At 39.6% G+C, this 23,119-nt stretch overlaps 1 protein-coding gene across 4 annotated transcripts in view; it reads left to right on the forward strand.

Annotated features, from left to right (window-relative positions):
• Phf8 (PHD finger protein 8) overlaps positions 1-23,119 on the forward strand; it is a 101,463-nt gene that overhangs the window by 37,232 nt on the left and 41,112 nt on the right. For 3 of the 4 annotated variants that reach the window (XM_052758711.1, XM_052758621.1, XM_052758797.1), the window contains 6 exons: positions 2,079-2,166; positions 2,685-2,791; positions 7,315-7,406; positions 10,752-10,841; positions 12,730-13,032; positions 13,780-13,883. In XM_052758711.1, the coding sequence (XP_052614671.1) occupies positions 2,079-2,166; positions 2,685-2,791; positions 7,315-7,406; positions 10,752-10,841; positions 12,730-13,032; positions 13,780-13,883 (784 nt within the window). The remainder of the gene's footprint in view (positions 1-2,078; positions 2,167-2,684; positions 2,792-7,314; positions 7,407-10,751; positions 10,842-12,729; positions 13,033-13,779; positions 13,884-23,119) is intronic. The other variant, XM_052758879.1, reaches the window with a different exon arrangement.

A 23,119-nucleotide genomic window follows, 5' to 3' on the forward strand; every position in this document is an offset into this window, starting at 1 on the left:
TGGACTTGAGTTTTGTGCATGTTGATAGATATGGATCTATTCACATTCTTCTACATGCCAACATCCAGTTATGCCAGCACCATTTGTTGAAGATCCTTTGTCTTCTCCATTGTATAATTTTGACTTCTTTATTTTATTTGTATTGGTATCAGAGCCCCTGGAACTGGAATTACAGACAGTTATGAGCTGCCATGTGAGTTCTGGGAATTGAACCCAGGTCCTCTTGAAGAACAGCCAGTACTCTTAACCACTGAGCCATCTATCCACCCCATCCACTACTTTTTTATTTAGCCTTAGGCACAATACCATGCTGTTTTTATTAGTAGAACTTAAGTAGAGCTTGACATCAGGGATGGTGATACTTCCAGAAGTTCTTTTATTGTACGGTACTGTTTATAGCTATCCTGGGTTTTTTGTCTTTCCATATGAAGTTGAGTGTTGTTCTTTTAAGGTTGGTAAAGAAATGTGTTGGAATTTTGATGGGCATTACATTGCAAATCTGTAGATTGCTTTACTAAGATTGCCATTTTTACTATGTTAATCCTATGGATCCATGAGCATGGGAGATCTTTCCATCTTCTGATATCTTCTCCAGTTTTCTTTTTTCAAAGACTTGAAATTGTTGTCATACTTGTCTTTCACTTGCTTTCTTAGAGTTACACCAAGATATTTTATGTTTTTTGTGGCTATTGTGAAGGGTGTTGTTTCCCTGATTTCTTTCTTAGCCATTTTATCATTTGTATGTAAGAGGGCTACTGATTTTTTTGAGTTAATCTTGTATCCAGCCAGTTCACTAAAGGAGTTCCCTGGTAGAATTTTTGGGGTCACTTATGTATACTATCATGTCATCTGCAAATAGCAAAAGTTTGGCTTCTTCATCTCCAATTTGTATCCCCTTCATCTCCTTTTGTTGACTTATTGATCTAGCTAGAACTTCGAGTACTATGTTGAATAGATATGGAGAGAGTGGACAGCCTTGTCTTACTCAATTTTAGTGTAATTGCTTTGATTTTCTCTCCATTTAATTTGTTGTTGGCTGCTGGCTTGCTCTGTATTGCTTTTATTATGTTTAGGTATGTTCCTTTAATCCCTGATCTCTCCAAGACTTTTATCATTAAAGGGTGTTGGATTTTATCAAAGGCTTTTTCAGCATCTAATGAGATGCTTAAACATTGGGCCAAGCTTGGGGGTCCCTGCTGAGGAGAGACTGTAGGAGCCAGGGGGTCAGGGACATCACAAGAAAACCCATAGAAACAGCTAGCCTGGCTCATGGGAACTCTGAGTCTGAACCAACAACCAGGGAGCCTGTATAGGACCTACGTAGGCCTTCTGCATATATATGACAGTTGTGTAACTTGGTCTATTTCTGGGACTCCTGGCAATGGGAGCAGGCCTGTCCCCAGTGCTTTGGCTGGCTCTTGGGAACCTATTCCTCATACTGGATTGCCTTGCTCAGCCTGAATACAGGGGGAGGTGCTTCGTCTTATGACAGCTTAATATGCCATGCTTTGCTGATAAAATGGGAAGCCTGCCCCTTTCTGAGTGAATATGGAAGAGGGGTAGTTTGGGGGTACAGAGGAGAGGTGGAGAGAGGGAGTGGGAGAAGAGGATGGAAGGGAGGCCGCTGTTGGGATGTAAAGTAAACAAGTAAATCTAAAAGAAAGGACTACTTTGGAGTAGTAGCCAATATGAGAGAGAAGGAGGGACATGAACTTTCTGAACTAAGGGTTAGCAAAGGGATATGAATATGGAACATATTTAAGGAAAAAACATAATGCTGGAAAATTAGACCAAAGGCTAGGGGAATGAATAATTGTGTTCTAGTGGTATGTGTTTAAGAATAGTCCTAGCAAAAGAGTGATGTTCTTTTAGGTAAGAGAGGGTAGGTAAAGCAATAGAAATAAGTTGATTCTGTTCAGGGTTTCAGTAATAACAGAGTCGGTCGTGAAAAAGTAAAAGTATTTTGAATCAGTGGTAGACTATTTTTATGGAGCCAAGGTTAAACTGACTAGGCAATGAGGTGTCCAAAGGAAGAAAGGTCTTCTGCTAGCTGTGATCTTTATCTTATTATACTACAGGATGGATCCATGCTGTGCTGACCCCTGTGGACTGCCTAGCCTTTGGAGGGAACTTCTTACACAGCCTTAACATTGAAATGCAGCTCAAGTGAGTTCTGAAATTGTCCATTCTTATGTGTTATAGTCCTTGTGTTTTCCTCTTGACTAAGGAATGCAATATATTAAGATGAAGACAGCCAGAAAGGAAAGTATCTTTGTTCTTCTGTGTACGTGTTGTGTTTTTTCTAGGCGAGGTTTCTCTATGTAGCTCTGACTGTCCTGGATCTTGCTCTGTAGACCAGGCTGGCCTCGAACTCACAGAGATCCGCCTGCCTCTGCCTCCAGAGTGCTGGGATTAAAGGTGTTTGCACCACCACCGCCACCACCCTATCTTGGTTCTTGATGACATTCAGTTTGACAAGGTTAATACCCTTTCTTCACTTGGTTGTTAATTTGCCTTTGGGCGAGTCACATAATCTTTCAACCCAAAGTTTCTTTGTATATAGGGTTTTACAGTGTCACTGTGAGGATTAAATATAGCAGATACATATCACAAAGAATAATACTAGATAAATAATAGATGCTCAGTAAATAGATCCTTTTTATAGTCATTATGTTTCCTTACAGAGCCTATGAAATTGAGAAGCGGCTGAGCACAGCAGACCTCTTCAAGTTTCCCAACTTTGAGACCATCTGTTGGTATGTGGGAAAACACATTCTGGACATCTTTCGAGGTATGGTTCTCCTTACCAGCTATCACTTTTGCTAAGAGAGAAAGGAGGAAGAAGAGGGAGTGTGGAAATTATGGAGAGGAAGACTAGGAGAAGAAAGCTTGCTAATGCTGGTGCCTTGCTTTGTATATCAAAATAGCATTAATATCTTAAAGATATATAATAAAAAGTCCCAATAACTGAGATATAGAACCAGCCTAGAGGTCCATAAACAGATGGCAGATAGAGAAAATGTGCTACTTGGACACAGTGGAACTTTTTTCAGTTGTACTGAAAAAATGAAATTTTGATATTTGCAGAAAATGGATGTACTGGAGATCATTATGTTAAATGAAATAACCAGTCTTAGACAAATTTTGTTTTCTCTCATATATGGAATCTAGATTTATTTATTTATTTTATTTTTTATTTGTTTATTATGTATCTGTCTGCACATATACCTGCATGCCAGAAGAGGGCGCCAGATCTCACTACAGATGGTTGTGAGCCACCATATGGGTGCTGGAAATTGAACTCAGGTCCTCTAGAAGAACAGCCAGTGCTCTTAACCACTGAGCCATGTCTCCAGCCCGGAATCTAGATTTAAAATTATGGGGTGTATGGATGTGTGTGTGTGTGTGTGTGTGTGTGTGTGTGTGTGTGTGTGTGTGTGTGTGAGAGAGAGAGAGAGAGAGAGAGAGAGAGAGAGAGAGAGAGAGAGAGAGAGAGAGAGAGAGAGAGAGATCAAAGTAGAGGGGGACTATGAGTAGAGAGAAGGAGGTCTAGCAGGTGTGTCCAACCTGTGGTCCAAGAGCTGCATACAGCTATGTTGCTAAGGACAGCAGAAAATGGGGCCTGGCACAAAATTGTAAACTGACTTAAGATGTTATGAAGTGGTTTTGCAGTTTGTTTTGGTAACTCAGTTGCATGGTTATCTAGTGTGAACATTGAAGATAACAGCATTGGGTTGTAATATCAGAAGGTTGGACCAAACACGTGGTGAGGGATGGACAGAACAAAAGGGTAATAGGATATATGTAACATGGAAGCAGAAACCAGAACTAGAATAAGGAAGAGGATAGAGGAGGGCAGTGGGATGAGTGAATAAGAATAAAATACACTGATTTATATGTATAAAAATGTCACAGTGAAACCTCTTACTTCATATTTCTGTATACTAACTAAAAAAGAAAGTGGCCATTACAATCCAAAAAGTGCTACAACCATTATATTTTAGTCTCTTTCTCCCCTTACATCATCCATAAGTTCTGGAAACTACTAATCTGTCTTCCATCCCTATAATATTGTCATTTGAAGAATATTCTATAAATGGAATCATATAGCATCTATTAGGATCTACTCTTTTATTAGTATCCTGAATGTGCCTCCTTCATGGATAAGGCCCAGTCCTGACATCCAGGCATCATCGTGCTTATTCTTGCGTATCAGCCCAGATGGAAGCCAACTTGCTGGTTTTCCTTTCTTTTTTTTTTTTTTTTTTTTTTTGGTTTTTTGAGACAGGGTTTCTCTGTGTAGCTTTGCGCCTTTCCTGGAACTCACTTGGTAGTCCAGGCTGGCCTCGAACTCACAGAGATCCGCCTGGCTCTGCCTCCCGAGTGCTGGGATTAAAGGCGTGCGCCACCACCGCCCGGCTTTTTTTTTTGTTTTGTTTTGTTTTGTTTTGTTTTGTTTTGTTTTGTTTTTAAATTTATTTTAATTTATTTTGCAATACAATTCAGTTCTACATATCGGTCACGGATTTCCTTGTTCTCCCCCCCTCCCGTCCCCCTCACTTTCCTCCAACGCCCCCCCCCCATTCCCATCTCCTCCAGGGCAAAGCCTTCCCCACAGACTGAGGTCAACCTGGTAGACTCAGTCCAGGTAGGTCTAGTCCCCTCCTCCCAGGCCAAGCCAAACAATCCTGCATAGGCCCCAGGTTTCAAACAGCCAACTCATGCAATGAGCACAAGATCTGGTCCCACTGCCTGGATGCCTCCCAAACAGATCAAGCCAATCAACTGTCTCACCCATTCGGAGGGCCTGATCCAGTGTGGACCCCTCAGCCATTGGTTCATAGTTCATGTGTTTCCATTCATTTGGCTATTTGTCCCTGTGCTTTATCCAACCTTGGTCTCAACAATTCTCGCTCATATAAACCCTCCTCATTCTCATTGATTGGACTCCCAGAGATCCACCCAGGGCCTAGTCATGGATCTCTGCATCCAGATCCCTCAGTAGTTGGATGAGGTTTCTAGCACAACAATTAGGGTGTTTGGCCATCCCATCACCAGAGTAGGTCAGTTCGGGCTGTCTCTCGACCATTGCCGGCAGTCTGTTGTGTGGGTATCTTTGTGGATTTCTGTGGGCCTCTCTAGCACTTTGTTTCTTCCTGTTCTCATGTGGTCTTCATTTACCATGGTCTCCTATTCCTTGTTCTCCCTCTCTGTTGTTGATCCAGCTGGGATCTCCCGCTCCCCCAAGCTCTCTTTCCCTCGACCCTCGCCTTTCATTACCCCCACTCATGTCCAGGCTGTTCATGTAGATCTCATTCCATTTCTCTGTCATTGGGCGATCCCTGTGTCTTTCTTGGGGTCCTGTTTTCCGGGTAGCCTCCCTGGTGATGTGAGTAGCAGACAATTCATCCTTGTTTCATGTCTAGTATCCTGCTATGAGTGAGTACATACCATGTTTGTCTTTCTGAGTCTGGGTTACCTCACTCAGGATGATTTTTTCTAGATCCATCCATTTGTCTGCAAACCTCATGATGCCATTGTTTTTTTCTGCTGAGTAGTATTCCATTGTGTATATGTACCACATTTTGTTTATCCATTCTTCAGTTGAAGGGCATCTGGGTTGTTTCCATGTTCTGGCTATTACAAACAATGCTGATATGAACATAGCTGAACAAGTGCTCTTATGGTGTGGTTGAGCATTTCTTGGGTATATGCCCAAGAGTGGTATAGCTGGATCTTGGGGGAGATTGATTCCCAATTTTCTAAGAAAGCGCCATATTGATTTCCAAAGTGGTTGTACAAGCTTGCATTCCCACCAGCAGTGGAGGAGAGTTCCCCTAGCTCCACATCCTCTCCAGCATAAGGTGTCTTCAGTGTTTTTGATCTTAGCCATTCTGACAGGCGTAAGGTGGTATCTCAGAGTTGTTTTGATTTGCATTTCCCTGATGATTAGGGATGATGAGCAATTCCTTAAATGTCTTTCGGCCATTTGAGTTTCCTCTGTTGAGAATTCTCTGTTTAGTTCTATAGCCCATTTCTTAATTGGACTGTTGGGCATTTTGATGTCTAATTTCTTGAGTTCCTTATATATTCTGGATATCAGTCCTCTGTCAGATGTGGGGTTGGTGAAGATCTTTTCCCATTCTGTAGGCTGTCGCTTTGCCTTGTTGACCGTATCCTTTGCTCTACAAAAGCTTCTCAGTTTCAAAAGGTCCCATTGATTGGTTGTTTCTCTCAGAGTCTGTGCTACCGCCCGGCTTTTTTAAAAATGTGTAGCCCAGGCTGGCCTCGAACTCGTGATCCTCCTGCCTCCGCCTCCTTCAGCAAATCCTACCGGCGTGCGCCACCACAACCGGCTGATTTTCCTTTCTTGGTCCTGTTTGAAATGAAGTGGGTCCCTTGCTTGGACTTGAGATTGATTCTTTAAGGTGACTTGGCCAGAAGGAATCAGTATCTCAGTTACAAAGGCCCTCATAGCCCAGTGAGTACAGTCTCTTATCCAATATTTCAAGCCCATACTCTGCCCCTTTGATAGATTGTCATCTAAGTGTTCAAATGTGGAATAGCTAATGGCTCATTTACCTTTTCTGAACAGCTTAGTTCAGTAGAAAAATCTTTATAAAGCCTAAAACTGGTTGTTAATGGTTTCCTCATGAAGTAAGGCAGAGCATAGACAATTTTAGGACTCAAAAGGCAGAATAGGGGTTGGGGATTTAGCTCAGTGGTAGAGCGCTTGCCTAGCAAGCACAAGGCCCTGGGTTCGGTCCTCAGCTCTGGGAAAAAAAGGCAGAATAATTTAATAGAAGGAATATAGGCCTCATATTCAAATAGACAGTACTCTTTAGTCTATGCTCTGGCACTTACTACATGTATATCTTTGATTAAGACTTCCCTCAGACTGGACGGTGGTGGCACATGCCTTTAATCCCAGAAATAAAGAGGCAGGCAGATGTCTGAGTTTGAGGCCAGCCTGGTCTACAGAGCAAATTCCAGGACAGGCTCCAAAGCTACACAGTGAAACTCTTGTCTCGAAAAATAAACAAACAAACAAACAAACAAAAAAGATTCCTCTCAGGCCTTTAGTTTCCTGAACTATAAAATGAACTTTGCTTACAAGGTAGATTTCAGGATTAAATGACAACTGCCTAGTATTTAGTAAGTTCTCAGTAACTAAACACTATTAGTGTAACAGAGCTGAAGGTATGCCTAGAATTGTCAGCATTTTTTTTGGTTGTCTGACAAAAGTAACAAGTCCTTCATCCCTCTGAATGGATGTACTGACATTCTTCTTTTTCTTTTTTCTCCCTGCTTTAGGTTTGAGAGAGAACAGGAGACACCCGGCCTCCTACTTGGTCCATGGTGGTAAAGCTCTGAACTTGGCCTTTAGAGCCTGGACAAGGAAAGAAGTAAATATGTTTATTTCTATACCTACTCAGTAGTTCTTCCTTCTGTAAAGACTAGCTATTGATAGATGTTTGGGGAGACATAAGGAATCAGAGAAGCAAATAGGCTCCTGGTTTAGAATGGAATACTGGGCTAGGAGCCTTTTTTCTGATTTTAATAAATAATACATGCTTATTCTTCAAAATGAGAAACATACAGAAGATTGTAAAGAAGAAAAATGTCACCTGTAATTTTAACTGAAAGGAATTAACATTTAGTTATATTTCCTTTTGATCTTTCTGTGTGTGTTACAATTTTTTTCCATTTTATTTTATGTGTATGGGTGTTTTGTCCGAATGTAAGTGCACAGCATGCACGCAGTGCCTGCAGAGGTCAGAAGAGGGTGTCAGATCCTCTGGAACTGGAGTTGTAGACTTATGTGAGTGTTAGGAATTGAACCTATCTCCTCTAGAAGAGCAGCCAGTGCCCTTAAATGCTGAGCCATCTCCAGCCTACTGTGTGCACTTTTTGAGGACACTAGAGGTAGCCTCTGGAGCACTGCATATGTTTTGCACCTTATATCCCTGGGACCCATATGTGCATTTAGAAACATAATTGGTATTGCATTATTTATTCAATTTTGTATCTCACTAGATTGGCTTCATTTTTTGTATTACTCAAGTTCTCATAAATACTTAATTGCTACCTGCTATTCTTTTTCAGGAGTATGCTATTTTTATCTAATTATTTGTTTATAGTTGCTTTCTATTTCTTTCTTTATTTGGAGGGATGTAGTTACAATGAATCATATAGTAAATATCTGTCTGCATCAGTCCTTGCCCTATCTCTTGTTAATTCCTTCAGGATAGATTCCTGAAAGATCAATGACTGGATCAAAGTATATGAAGAAAATGTAAGGCTCTTGACTGCCAAAGTGGCTTTTTAGAATGTACCAATATTCATCTATCCGACTGAGTATAAAACAACTATAAAGATAATTCTTACTATCTTTCATAAGCTCTCTATGTACTGATTTGGAAAGATCTCCAGAATTTGTCAAATGAAGGTACAGAACCGTATATAAAAGCAACCATTTATGTAAAAAGGGAGGAAAGAAGAATTGTTTGTGTATGTTCATATTTGCCTGAAGACATAATCTGTAGGGATATGGAAGCTATTGAAAAAGTGAGGCTTTTCAACATATATCCTTTTAATTATTTATTTTTTGAGCCATGTAAATATATTAATTTCCAGTTGTTCATTGAAAAAAATTCAACCTTAAGAAATGCAAAAATAGCATTGAGTTTGTTTTGTGTTGGCCAACTACTCTGCCCTGAGGTGTGGTTAATATACCCAGTGAGACTACATTGGGGAAAACTGATTTCTCCTTTGTTAGCAGATATCAATTGCAGATAGCTTATATTGGCTAGGGGTGGGAGTCCATGTTGATTTCTTTTTTGGATGTGTGTGCGTGTGTGTGTGTGTGTGTGTGTGTGTGTGTGTGTGTGTGTGTGTGTGTGTGTGTGTGTGTGTGTGTGTTCCTTGTTGGGTTTTTTTGTTTGTTTGTTTTAAAGAAAGAAAAAGAACATAAAGTTGGGTGGATAGGATCTGGGAGGAACTAGGGAAGGGGAAACACATGATCAAAATATGTTTGAAAAATTTTGTTTCAAAGAGTCAAAAAACAAAGAGATGTGAAATGTAGAATACCAATATAGTCTCAGGTTTCAGATTCTTTATAGTCTCCTTCCTTCCATATAGTGACCTAAGGGGATGGTTTCAGACATTGTAGGTTTAGCCTGTGTAATGTCTTCACTTTATGTTACCAGCGTTCCCCTGATATTTCTGAACTTCATGTTTTAGGCTTTCCCTTGTACCCTGATCTCAGTGCACCTCTCCTTTAGCCTGTAGTTCTGTTTTTCCATCCTCCTCCAGTGTGGCTACCTTTAGTGTTATCTCTGATCCCTCCTAAGAAACACTTCTCGGTGACTCTTCCAGGACCACCAAAAGAGAGTGAGTGAGTAATTCTTAAGCACTCATACACTGAGTCAAGATGGAATCAGGAATCAGGAATGGCTCTGAATAGCATGGCCAAAGGGAGCTAGAGGAGACTAGGACACTTTTAAGGAGCATAGACAGGCTCATGGAAGAAATCTTCTTTGAAGAACAGATGATTTGCATGATAAGGAACACATGTTCCCTTCCCTTCAGTGCCCCTCCTAGCCTGGAAGGAAAGGAACCATTAAAGTTATCCAACTGGGTTACATGGGTTCTTGTTGCCCTGTATAGCCTCAACCCCAAATTCTAGATTAATTAGCTGCTAAGGGGGAAAGAATTGAACCATGAGAAATAAGGAAGTACCAGGAAACTGTATTTATCCTCTGCCTACTGAATACAGAAGCAAAATGAAAAGGTTGATATCTATATAAAATCCTAAATCTCAGTACTCAAAAGATGACAAACAATGCCGGGTGGTGGTGGCGTATGCCTTTAATCCCAGCACTCAGGAGGCAGAGCCAGGCGGATCTCTGTGAGTTTGAGGTCAGCCTGGGCTACAGAGTTCCAGGAAAGGCGCAAAGCTACACAGAGAAACCCTGTCTCGAAAAATAAAAAAAAAAAAAGGATGACAAACAAAAGACACACACTAGCAGTTATTTCCCAGAGGTGCTATTGAGCTAACTATGGACCTGTTGCTGCTGGTACTGAGTTCTGTTCTCCTAAGTGGAGAGGTTGGTTTGTCCCAGTTGATCTCCCTAAGGTCCTTGTTTTCATGAGAAGTATGGCCCAAGTTTACAGCTTAATTCTTGGCACTTCTTGATACTGTACTTTACCATATATGTGTGGTTTTTGTTTCTTTTAGACAGATTTTCACTATATAGCTCACGGTCTCAAACTTGGAATCCTCCTGCCTCAACCTCCTCAGCACTGGAATTATAGATGTGTACCTCTATGCTCAGCCAGATATACAGTCTACAAAAGTTTTTTCTCAATCTTTGGTTTGTCTTAAAGTAACAGGGATTTTTCAAAGACAGGCTTTTGTCTTCTGTAACTCCATTATTTATTTATTTATTTATTCATTTATTTATTTATTGTTCATGCTCTTTGTGTCTTAAGAATTAGTTGCTTAGCAAAAGCTCACAAAAATTTTCTCCTTGGTTATATAGGGTTTATATTTTTAAGTTCTAAATTTAAATCTGTAATCCTCTGTATCTATTTCAAGAAATGTATTAATGTTTTTGCTTTTGTTTTGTCTATGGATATCTAGTATCTAATTGGTTCCCGATTGGTTATTGAAAAGACTATCCTTTCTTCATTGCTTTCCCTTGGCACGTTTACAAGAAATCAGTTGTCTCATGCTTCTTATTTGACAGGCTCTTCCAGACCATGAGGATGAGATCCCGGAGACAGTGCGGACTGTACAGCTCATTAAAGATCTGGCTAGGGAGATCCGCTTGGTTGAAGTAAGAAGCATGGGAGAAAGGAAGGCATTTGGGAAGGGCTGGAGTCTCAAGTGGCAGGTCAGGACTTTATAGCTGGTGTAAAGCCTAGGGAAGGAATGGGAAGACTCTCTCAAGGGCCGTATTCATTCGTTTAGTCATTTGTTTAAATAATTATGTGCCCTGGGTGCATGCCACACTCTGGGCTAGGTTCCTGGGATACATAAATGATGTAGTGCCTACCCACAAACTCACAGACATAGTTAACCTTTCCAAAATTCAGTTTCCTTATCTCTAAAATGAGAATAATGATACCTACTCAAGGTTGTTAAGAAGTTTAAATAAGGTAATGTGAATTGAACATTAAGTATAGTGCTTGACATGCTGTTGGCACATGATAAATTCTAATAGTGGACCAGAGTGATAGTTGTAGTTGTTCTTTTTATACTTTGACTCAGTCTCTGAATTCTACAAAATGACAACCTCAGGTTGAAAATGATTGAAAGGCATGTTTCAACAAGTGGCATATACCACGAGGCAGTAGTAAGAAACTCAGAGAAGCCTGGGTTCTGGTTTCTGTTCTTTCGCTTAAGAGCCTTTCAGAGTCTCAGTTTCCCGATCTGTAAAGTGAGGAATAACTTTACCAACCTTTCAGATCTTTGCTAGAACTGAGAGGTAATATAGAGCCCCTCGCACAGTGCCTGGCAGAGTAAGTACTCAATAAATGTGAGTCATTGTTATTAATAGACTTTGTAGTAAAGAGAAAACTCAGTGTGGGCTGGTGAAGTAGCAGAGGCACCAGAGGAGAATTGAACTTGAGGATGTTAATGTTGTCTTAGGATCTGTACAATTCTGTTTAGTGCCTAAAAGATGTCTGTGTGTCTGTCTGTCTTTCCCTCCATTCTTCCTTCCCTCTGTCATTCTTTTCTTTTCTTTCTTTCATATGTATGTATGTACACATGTATGCATATCCATGCTACAGGGTGGTTTGCGTCTAGAAGTTGGACTTCTGCTCTCACTGCTTGTAGCATGTTGCACTATCTACACCATAGTTTACAGTGTCTCCATCCTACCTCATTTTCCTCCATTTCACCTACTAAAACCTTTCAGGGGACAGTCAAAGGACAATATTGTTTCCAGTTCTTACTTAACCCAATTTTGTACATACAGAATTTTGGGCTAGTTAGATGAAAACTCATGAGATAGAACATAACTTCTTCGTTGGTTTTCAAACATTTTAAAGCAATGGAATCCTCCCCCCCCCAAAATAAGATCTTGTATAGAAGCCAGTTTATATAACAGATCAAATCATAACTGCTTTGACTAGGATAAAGGTCAGAGACCTAGAGCTCCCCTTGTTCCTCTCATCTGCCTTCCACACACCACCAGTCCCCAAGATTTCTCCCAGAAAGCTCAAAGAAACCACAGAACATCTTTGCAAAACACCTTTTCAGTATTGACTTTTAAATTATACAGCTGAGCAAACAAGCTCTAGAACTTGTTCAGTCAGATAACTTTCCTAGGTCACAGGGATAGCTGGTAGCAAAATGAGGACTAGAATCTTTCTTCGTAAGTCCTATAGTCCATAGAGTTTGAACCACATAGATAAGTACTTGATTATTTTTTATTTTGTGTCAGCTAATCTTGGAGTCTTTTCCCTTCAGTTTTGACAGTAATCCTGGGCTTTTTCTTTGCTCGTCTTCTCTTTACTTGTCAGTGGCTGGGTTAAGAAATGCCACCCAATAAATTTATGATGACTCACTGTATAGAAACCAGGGGTGCGCATATGTGGAGCACCTGTGTAAGCCACTTCCATGGCAGTACCATTAGTGCTGGGAACAGACCTCTGCTCTTAACATAGAGAGAACCCTTGAGTAAGCTCTAACCCCCTCGTGTACTAATACTCTTGTAGGACATCTTCCAACAGAACGTTGGGAAGACGAGCAATATCTTTGGGCTGCAGAGAATCTTCCCAGCCGGCTCCATCCCCTTAACCAGGCCAGCCCATTCCACTTCAGTATCCATGTCCAGGCTGTCACTGCCCTCCAAAAGTGGTTCAAAGAAGAAAGGCCTGAAGCCCAAGGATATCTTCAAGAAGGCAGAGCGAAAGGGCAAGGAGAGTTCAGCCTTGGGGCCTGCTGGCCAGTTGAGCTATAATCTCATGGACTCATACAGTCATCAGGCACTGAAGACAGGCTCTTCCCAGAAAGCAAAGGTGGGTGCTGGCCCATGGGTTCAGCCCAACCCTTTTGGGTCCCTTGGAAGAGCAGTATTTCAAAAGAACAGGCTATCCTGTTCTGTTTCCATCTCTTAGGGTCCCTGGTGTTTGGCTACCAGTTCCACTCATTTAACAGGCATTTATTGAGACATTTTCTGTGCTGGGCACTGTGATAGGTGCTGTGGATGGAACTCAAGAGGCTGATAGGCTAATAAGAAAGAAAGGTGTAAAAACAAATGAGTGAAATCAAGTGTGGATGCCACAATCAAGGGTATGAGTGGGATTTTGAGACACAGAAGGGGATTGATTCTATCTAGGCAGGGCTCAGGAGCTCTTTTCCAGGTACATGACACTTGAGTTGAATCTTGATATATTAAGGTGGGAAATGAGATTTGAGAGATTGAGATTGTTGTGTGTTGGGTTAGAATCTTGAACAGGTCCTTGTCTCCTTCAGGGTTTCAGTTTGTCTCAATATTACGTTGCCCTCTATGGGTATCTAATAATAGTACCCTCTTCCTTTTTTAGGGTATGTGTTTCACAAGCTGATATGTTTTCCCCAAGCAAGCTATATATTCTCAACCTCCTACTCCTGTAATTGTTGGAGGTGGGGGTTGGGGACAGGCATATCAGAAGGCCTTGGTTCAGAGGGTTTTTGACAGTTTTGCAGTAAACCAGAGGGAACTGGCCATCTTGATTTACCTGGGAGTCTCAGACTGGTGACAACTGAGCCTCCTCCTTCTACAGTTCAACATCACTGGTACCCGCTTGAATGAATCAGATGATGACTCACCAGACATGGACCTTGGTGGCAGTGAGAATCCACTGGCTCTGTTGATGGCCAATGGCAGGTAAGTTGGGTAAAAGAAACACACAGATAACAGAGATTGCCAGTGACTATTAAAATGTGGACCTGGAGGTTGGGACATGGGTGAGGGAAGGGCAATATTTAGACTAATATCCAAATGTTAATAGATATTTACTTTGCTCAGGAGTCATGATGGACAGAGGGAGAGGTCTAGAGTCTAGCTGGCAATTTTAGGAAAGATCTTGTATAGGTTATAGAATTTTAGCAAGTTTTATGGTAGAACTACTAGTAGAAATAATTAGTGGTAGTAAGTATATGGGTTAAGAACACAGGGTTTTGGGTTAGATACATGCCTCAGCTGTTAAGAGCACTTACTGCTCTTGCAGAGAACCCCAGTTCTATTTTCAGTGTCCAGACGGTAGTTCACAATCATCCATAACTCCAGTTCCAGGGAATCTGATGCCCTCTTCTGATCTCCATGGGCACCAGGCTCATGTGTGATGTGCATACATACATGCAGGCCAAACATTCATATACATAAAATAAAAATAAGGAAGTCTTTAACCAAAGAACATGGAGGTTTTTTGGTTATTTTTATTCACTATGTGTGTGGAGGGGTGGGGGTCAAGGGCAGTACATACAGGGATACCACGGCATGGGTGTTACGATCAAAAGACCACTTTCAGGAATCCATTCTTTCCTCCTGATGTGGGTTTCAGGAATCAATCTCACTTTATCAGGTTTTGTGTACTTAGGGCCTTTACCTGCTATGCTGTCTTGCTAGCTCAAGAACATACTTTCTAAAATATGCTTTTATAATTAAATGCATAGGAATTCAGTTTATGGAGATCTCTGTACAAATGTATAAGAAGAAATGTTCAATGCATCCTGCATCCTTGCAATAAGTGCCTGAAATCATTCAAATGTTCACCAGCATAGGTTAAATATATTATAGCATATCTTTAGAATGGAGTCCATGTATTAGAGACTTGAAAAGAATGGAGCAGTTTAATATCCGTTAGCACAAAAAGATGCCCAAGATAGTGTCTTTTTTCAACTGAGTAGGGGTCTCACTATGTTGTTCAGGCTGGTCTTGAACTCCTGATCTCAAGTAATGGCTTCAGCCTCCAAAGTAGTTGGCATTGTAGACATGCCTTGCTTCAAAATAGATTTTTAATTTTTTTATTCATGCCAGGGATTGAATTAAAGGCTTTATATATGCTAGGTAACCACTCTGCCACTGAACTACATCCCCAGTCATCCCCCCACAACCACACACACCTTTTTTTGAGACAGGGTTTACCTGCATATGTAAGACTGACCTTGAATTCACTTATGTAGGCCAAATTCATCTTGAAATCATGATCCTTCTGCCTTTGGATCCTGATTGCTGGGATTGTAGTTATGTTCCACCACCATTTCTGGCTTGAAGTTGTGTATATGTGCACACATGCATGTATGTGTGTGTTTTGATAGCAACATTCATTTTAAGATTTATTTTGTGTGTGTCACACTTTTGATTTTTTTACATTTATTTATTTATTTATTTATTTATTTATTTATTTATTTATTTTTGGTTTTTCGAGACAGGGTTTCTCTGTGTAGCTTTGCGCCTTTTCTGGGACTCACTTGGTAGCCCAGGCTGGCCTCGAACTCACAGAGATCCGCCTGGCTCTGCCTCCCGAGTGCTGGGATTAAAGGCGTGCGCCACCACCGCCCGGCACATTTATTTATTTTATAGAGGGGGTATATACATTTCATAGTACACATATGGAAGTCAGAGGCTGATTCAAGGGAGCTAGCTCTCTCCTTCCATTTTGTAGGTTCCAGAGAACAAACATGTCTCATTAGGATTGGTGACAAGTGCCTTTAACCACTGAGTCAGCTCCCTGAACTGACCCTTCTGAATTTTAAAACGATATAAACTGAATTTTAAGCATCTTCTAAAATTAAAAATATAAATAAAATACCCATATATTGCTTTTCACTCCTACACACAATTACATGTATGCCTTTTTAAAAGTAAAGGTAGGAAGGGAAACTGGTTGGTATGCAAAATAAATGAAATTGAACCCAGGTCCTCTTAGTGCTCTTAACCGCTGAGCCATCTCTCCAGCTCCCATGAAAAAAAATTTTAAAGGAAAATATCATAATGAAATCTCTGCTTACAAGCTGATTGACTAAAAAAAAAAAAGTTAAAAAAAAATCTGGGAGAAAACACCAACATTAGTTGTCCATGGAGAGAACAAGGGAAGAGAGATGGAACAGGAAAAATGCTGGGACCCCTTCTGGCTTGAAACTGTGTAGATATTGTGCATGCTACCACAGTCTCTTTGAATTAATATGTGCATCAGTCCTGTTGTATCTGGAAGACACTGTTTTCTTGGCGACATCCATTGTCTTAGTTTCTTACAATCTTTCTGTCTCCTCTTCTGCATAGTTCCCTAAACTGAGGGGAGGGATTTGATGAAGACATCCCATTTAGGACTGAGTGTTCCAAAGTTTCTCACTCTCTGCACATGACTCAGTTGTGGGTCTCTATGTTAATTCTCATCTGCTGCAAGAAGAAGCTTCTCTGATGTGGGTTAATCAAGGCACTGATCTATGGGGATAGCAGTATGTCATTAGGAGTCATTTTTTTGCTATGTTCCTTTAGCAGAAGTCATTATGGTATTTCCATGCATACATATAAACTGTATTTGCTTTATATTTACTTCCCTACTACCATCCTCTATCCTCCTTAACTTCTGCCACTGATCTGCTTTTCCTCACAAATAATTACCCTTTCTGCTTATATGTATATGTATATATATATATACATATACATATGTATATGTATGTATGTGTGTGTACATATGTGTGTATAGCTAAATATAGATGCAATATTTTTCTTTCCTCATTATCCTCTCTTGTTCTACCTCTTCCTCTAAATCCCCTTCTTTCCAGAGATATGTCTGTGCATTCAAGCAAGTATATATATTTATTATATATTTTATACTTGCTATTCCAAACCTTTGACAATGGTTATCTCTAGAAAGTAGGAGAAGGGGAAAGGAGAGAGTACAAAACTTCACTTACGTGGAATTAATGTTGTGTCAGGATATCACTCTGTAGTTCAGACTGGCCTGGTATTTGCTATGTAGCTCAGGCTGGCCTTGAGCTTGATTGAGGTGATTCCCTTGCCTTAGCCTCCCAGATGCTGAGAGTTTACAGATGAGTGCCAACATACCTGGCTGAAAAAATATACAGTAGTGAAAGTGTAAAATCCAATATGAAGCTCCACAGGTTCAGAATGGTTACTCTGTACAGTTCACTGAGATGTATAGAGCATGGGTCTGGTTAATTTTAGTGTATAATCTTCTTTATTAACAAGTTATCTATAATAAAGTTATACAATTTTTTTTTTTTTGGTTTTTCGAGACAGGGTTTCTCTGTAGCTTTGGAGCCTGTCCTGGAATTTACTCTGTAGCCCAGGCTGGCCTCGAACTCAGAGATCCACCTGCCTCTGCCTCCCAAGTGCTGGGATTAAAGGCGTGCGCCACCACTACCCGGCAAAGTTATAAAATTTAAAGTAATTTTTAAGGAACATTTTCCAAAAGAATAAAAGAAAAGTTGTTAATTAAATCATGATCTTGGTAATCAGTCAGTCCTAAGTTTAAATCTCAGTTCTAACATGTATTTACTGTGTGACATGGCAAATTAATATTTAGTATTTTCAAAATATCTTTTCTGTAGGTAAAATGTACTTTAGGATTTGGAGGTGATTAAATCAGATAATGTATATAACATTCTTATAAGGCATAGTACATAATATGTACTTAATAAGTGGTAGGCTTTATAAGTTTGTTGATAAAATGAAAATGCAAGGTGACGATGATGATGATGTGATTATGGCCAGAGGCTAAGTATGTCACCAGTAAACTATGGTGTATTTAGGGAACCAGAGGCAGGGAAAGGCAAGCCAGAGTTACCATTTGGAATCTTAAAACACTAAACAGTGAATCCAATAACGAAGTACAGAGTACTGGTCATGTAGAAACACAAAGATACCTAGTCTCTTTATAGAAAAGCGTTCTCTTTAGATCCTAAGGGAAAGTGTATTAGGTCTACCTGGCTAGTCTGAAAGCAGTGGAGCTGTCCTTGGAATGTGATAACCCAGTAGCTAAAGAGTAATACTGAAGAGAATGTTGAGCTCTGCCTGTTTTCACAGCTTCTGACAGGTCTCCTGGGGAGGAGACAGTTGTGAGTCCTGTATGATCAATTATAATGACTAGTCAGATATAGTATAAAGAAATCTCTGTGCCCCTCCCCACAGTCTTATACTTGTGCTATTTCTATTAACCTGCTGCAGATGCCAGAGGTGTTATTAAATGAACTGAGAGAGTATACAAATATTTATAAATAAAGTGTGTCTGAGCTTTTTCCAAATTGAATATATTGCAGGAGTGACATGTAGATGAAACAAGATTGGCTGTACATCATAAATTCTGAAATTCAGCTGGATGATAAATATGTGGTATTTATTATACATTTAAAATTTAGTATGTGTTTAAATTTTTCATAATTAAAAACCAAAAGAGTAGGTGATAAATAGATGTCATTGAGTAACTGCTGTGTGTCAAACTATCTTAGCTGTTTATATACATTATTTTATGTAATCCTTATAGGTCTCAATATTAGTATATTACTTCCATGTTATACATGTGGAAACTGTGATTCAGACAGTTTCATTGTACTGTTTGTCATCATTGGGTCTTTGCTATGTGACAGACTCTGTATCAACTGCATGAGCTAGAAAACAGGTCAATCTAATAAGAACTAATTCACTGAAAGACATTTTGGCCAAATAGCTATTTGCTAAATATATGAATATTCTGATTTACTAGAAACACTCCTTTTTACTATTTAAAATTGTTTTCCATTTGTTAACAGGATAATCTAAACAACTTCGTGTTTTCCATTCCCTTTGCATATGTGTTGCATATATTATATGTATACATATATATGCATATGCACATACGTTGTAGAGAGACAGACAGACAGACAGACAGACAGACAGACAGACACACACACACACACACACACACACACAAACAGATTCTCATTATGTAGCCCTTGCTGGCCTAGGACTCCCTATGTAGACTGGGCTGGCCTTGAATTCACAGAGAGCTGTCTGCCTCTGCCTCCCAATTGCTGAGATTAGAGTGTGCCCCCATGTCTGGCATGTATATGTATATTTTTATTAACACAGAGTATTTGTATATATTTATGAGGTACAATGTAATATTAGGTAGTTACTGACTCAGTAATGTTCTAAAATTTTTGAGTGAATTCTGTACTACTTTGAGATAATATAAGGCATTATTGTTAATTATATTTATCCTATTATACCATAGAATGCCAGAACTTAGTCTTTGACGAAACGATAATAACATTATGCCTATTGATTGACTGTGGTGGTATTGTGTTCCCCGAAATATTGTGCACTCTAATAAATTTTCTGGGGTCAGAGACAGAACAGCCACAATATTAAACACAGAGGATAGGCAGTGGTAGCACACACCTTTAATCCTAGCATTCCAGAGGCAAAAATCCCTCTGGATCTCTGAGTTCAAGGCCACATTGGAAACGGCCAGGCATGGTGACACACGCCTTTAATCCCAGAAAGTGAGCCTTTAATCCCAGGGAGTGATGGCAGAAAGCAGAAAGGTATATAAGGCGTGAAGACCAGAAACTAGCAGCATTTGGCTGGTTAAGCTTTTGGCTGGTTAAGCATTCAGGCTTCTGAGCAACAGTTCAGCTGAGATCCATTTGATGAGGATTCAAAAGCTTCTTTCTGAGGAAACAGGATCAGCTGAGGAACTGGCGAGGTGAGGTAGCTGTGGCTTGTTCTGTTTCTCTGATCATTCAGTGTTCACCCTAATACCTGGCCTCAGGTTTGATTTTATTAATAAGACCTTTTAAGATTCCTGCTACAATTGACCTATTTTCTCTGTCTTTTCTATTCTTCCCAGTCTCTGAACTTCTATAAAATAACTCTTAAAGGTAATACTTATGGGCTGGAGAAATGGCTCAGTGGTTAATTGTACTGGCTGCTCTTTCATAGGTCCTGAGTTCAATTCCCAGCAACCACATGGTGGCTCACAACCATCTGTAATAAGATATGGTGCCCTCTTCTGGCCTGAAGGGATACATGCAGGCAGAACACTATACATAATAAATAAATCTTTAAAAAAAGATAATACTTATTAGTAATTTGCATACTATAAATTATCTTGCTCAAGTATGTAATTAAGTGAATTTTATTAAGTTTATAGACTAGTCCAGTTATCATTATAGTCCAATTTTTAGAACATTTCTTTTACCCTTCTTATCCAAGGCTAAAACTGTCTTATCACTACTTATATATTTATCTCTATGGATTTTCTTTTTCTGGACATTTTATATAAATGAAATTATATATATGGTCTTTTATGTCTTGCTTCTTTTACTTAGGGTATAATATTTTTGTGATTCATTTATAATATAGCAAGGAACCATTATTAGTTGGTTCATTTTATTGTTGAATAATATTCCTTTTTCTGGCTATACCACATTTTTTTTATTTATTCACTATTTCATAATCATTTGGATTGCTTCTACTTTGAACCAGAAGAAATAATGATGAATAATGAATAATGATGCTTTGAACATTCATGTTCCAGAGTTTTTGTTTTTGTATATATATGTGTGTTATGTATACATGCGCATGTTTGTGCACATTTGCATGTGGAAGCTTAAGGTTGGCTTCAAATGGCTTCTTCATTGGTTCTCCACATTTTATACTGAGGCAAGATCTCTTACTTAGCTGGAAGCTCTCCTTTTCTGCTACTCTGGCTAGCCAGCTTGCTCTGGAAATTCCCTGTCTTTGCTCCCTACATCTGGGGATTACAGGCTGGCCACCTCAGGCCCACCTGGTGTTTACATGGGTTCTGGGAATCTGAATCCCTACTGAATCATTTCTCCAGCCCCATATACAAGTTTTTATGTGGACATATATTTTGGTTTCAAGAAATGTCTAAGAATTATTCCAAAGTGCATGTGCATCATTTTACATTTTAGACCAGCAATAATAAAGTTGTATCTCCTGTGGTTTTTGTTCATTTGTTTCTTTGGTTGGTTGGTTTTTGATTTTTTTTTAAGACAGGGTTTCTCTGTGTAGCCCTGACTATCTTGGAACTCACTGTGTAGACCAGGCTGGTCTTGAACTCACATAGATCTGCCTGCCTCTGTGGGATTAAACACCACCTGGCTCTCCTGTGTATTTTGTATGAGTCACTTGAGACTTGGTTTTAGAGTTAAGAGATCTGTTTGTTAGAACAGTCAATGCACTTCATTATTTTCTAGTCATGTGTGGTTTGGGTGTTGTTTCTGTCATTTTAAAATATTTTTGATAGAGTCTCTCGTTTTCAAGCTGGCCACAAAATTGTGCTATAGCTGAAACTGGGCTTGACCTCCTGATTCTTCTACCTCTACCTTCCAAGTGCTAGGAGTACAGAAGTGTACTACCATGCTGCGCTCATTGTACATTTCTTTTAAAATTTTACTTGTGTGTGTGTCTGTATATGTGCAGGTATCTGTGGAGCCCAGAAGAGGGCATCTGATCTCTTGGAACTAGAGTTACAGATTGTTGTGAGTCACCTGGCATGGGTGCTGGGATTCAAACTCAGGTCTTCTGCAAGAGTGGCAGTTGATCTTAACTGCTGAGCCATTTATCCAGTCCTGTATATTGTTGTTTTAAAATAAGGATTAAGGGGGTGTTTGTTTTGTTTTGTTTTGTTTTTGACTCTTGGGGATGGAAACCAAAGCCTCATACATACTAGACAAAGTGCTGTACCCTCAAACATTTTATAGTTAATTGATGCAGTGTAATGTTTTATAATACATCTATATTGTGAAATGACTACCAACCTCAAAATAATTAACATATTTATTTATAGAATTAGAAAGTTTCAGGTGTGGAGGGCAATATTGTTGATTAAATAACCAATAAGACCTCTAGAACATACTCCTACATAGCTGCAGCTTTGTACCTCTTAACCAATCTCCCTCCTACCACACCTTATCCTTCATAACTACCATTGTACCCTTTACTTATACAAATTTCTGGGTTTTTCTTTTTTTATATAAAAGTCAGATCATGCATTTTTTGTTTTTTGTTTTTTTTTTCCTGTATGGCTTGTTTCACGTAGCATAACATCCTGCTGCAGATGTATCTACATTATCAAAACTAATCAGAAATTTTTTGGACATAGATTCTTTCTTTGTAGCCCAGGCTAACTTCAAATTCACCATCCTCCTCACTTAGCCTCTGGAGTACTGGGATGATAGGTATGCCCCACCATATCTCAGTATGGTTTACCTAGTGACTAATGATGTGGAATATATTTTTTGTGTGTCTGATTGTGGTCATTTGTATATTACCTTTGGAGAAATGTATATTTGGATCTTTTGATTGCTTTGAAATTATCTTAATTACTGACATCTAAGAGTTCTTTAAATATTCTGGGTACAAATCTTTACTAGATAAATGATTTGCGAATATTTTTTCAGTCTTTGGCATAACTCCCTTCCTCTTATTTTTTTTTCTGGAGCTGAGGACCAAACCCAGGGCCTTGCGCTTGCTAGGCAAGCGCTCTACCACTGAGCTAAAACACCAACCCATCCCTTCCTCTTTTCTTTGCTTTCTTTTATATTGAGACAGGGTCTTGCTATGTAGCCTAGGCTAGTCTTGAACTCTTCCTCCTGCCATTAGTCTGCTGAATGTTGAAATTACAGGCTTGTGCTACTGTGTCTACCTTGACTTTTCATTTTGTAAAATTTTTTTATTTATTTTTTCTTTTTTGGGGACTTGTTTTATTTATTTATTTATTTTCTTGAGTTAAGGTTTCTCTTTGTAACCCTGGCTGTCTGAGAACTCACTCTGTAGACCATGCTGGCCTTGAACTCACAGAGATTTGCCTGCCTCTGCCTCCCAAGTGCTGAGATTAAAGGCATGCAACACCACTGCCCAGTGGACAATGTCTTACTTTATAACTCTGGCTGCCCTGGATCTTGTTACATAGACCAGGCAGGCCTCAAACTCACAGAGATCTGCCTGCCTCTGCCTTCAAGGTATTGGGAATAAAGGTGTGCACCTGCCTGCGCAGCATATACATCTATTCTTATGCCAATCTCATAGTACCTCAATTACTTTATCTTAAGTTTTGAAACTGAGTAGTTTAAGTTTAAGTAGTTTAA

The sequence above is a fragment of the Peromyscus californicus genome, unplaced genomic scaffold, assembly GCF_007827085.1.
Source record: "Peromyscus californicus insignis strain IS unplaced genomic scaffold, ASM782708v3 Scaffold_10__1_contigs__length_136768540, whole genome shotgun sequence".
In the NCBI taxonomy this organism is placed as follows: domain Eukaryota; kingdom Metazoa; phylum Chordata; class Mammalia; order Rodentia; family Cricetidae; genus Peromyscus; species Peromyscus californicus.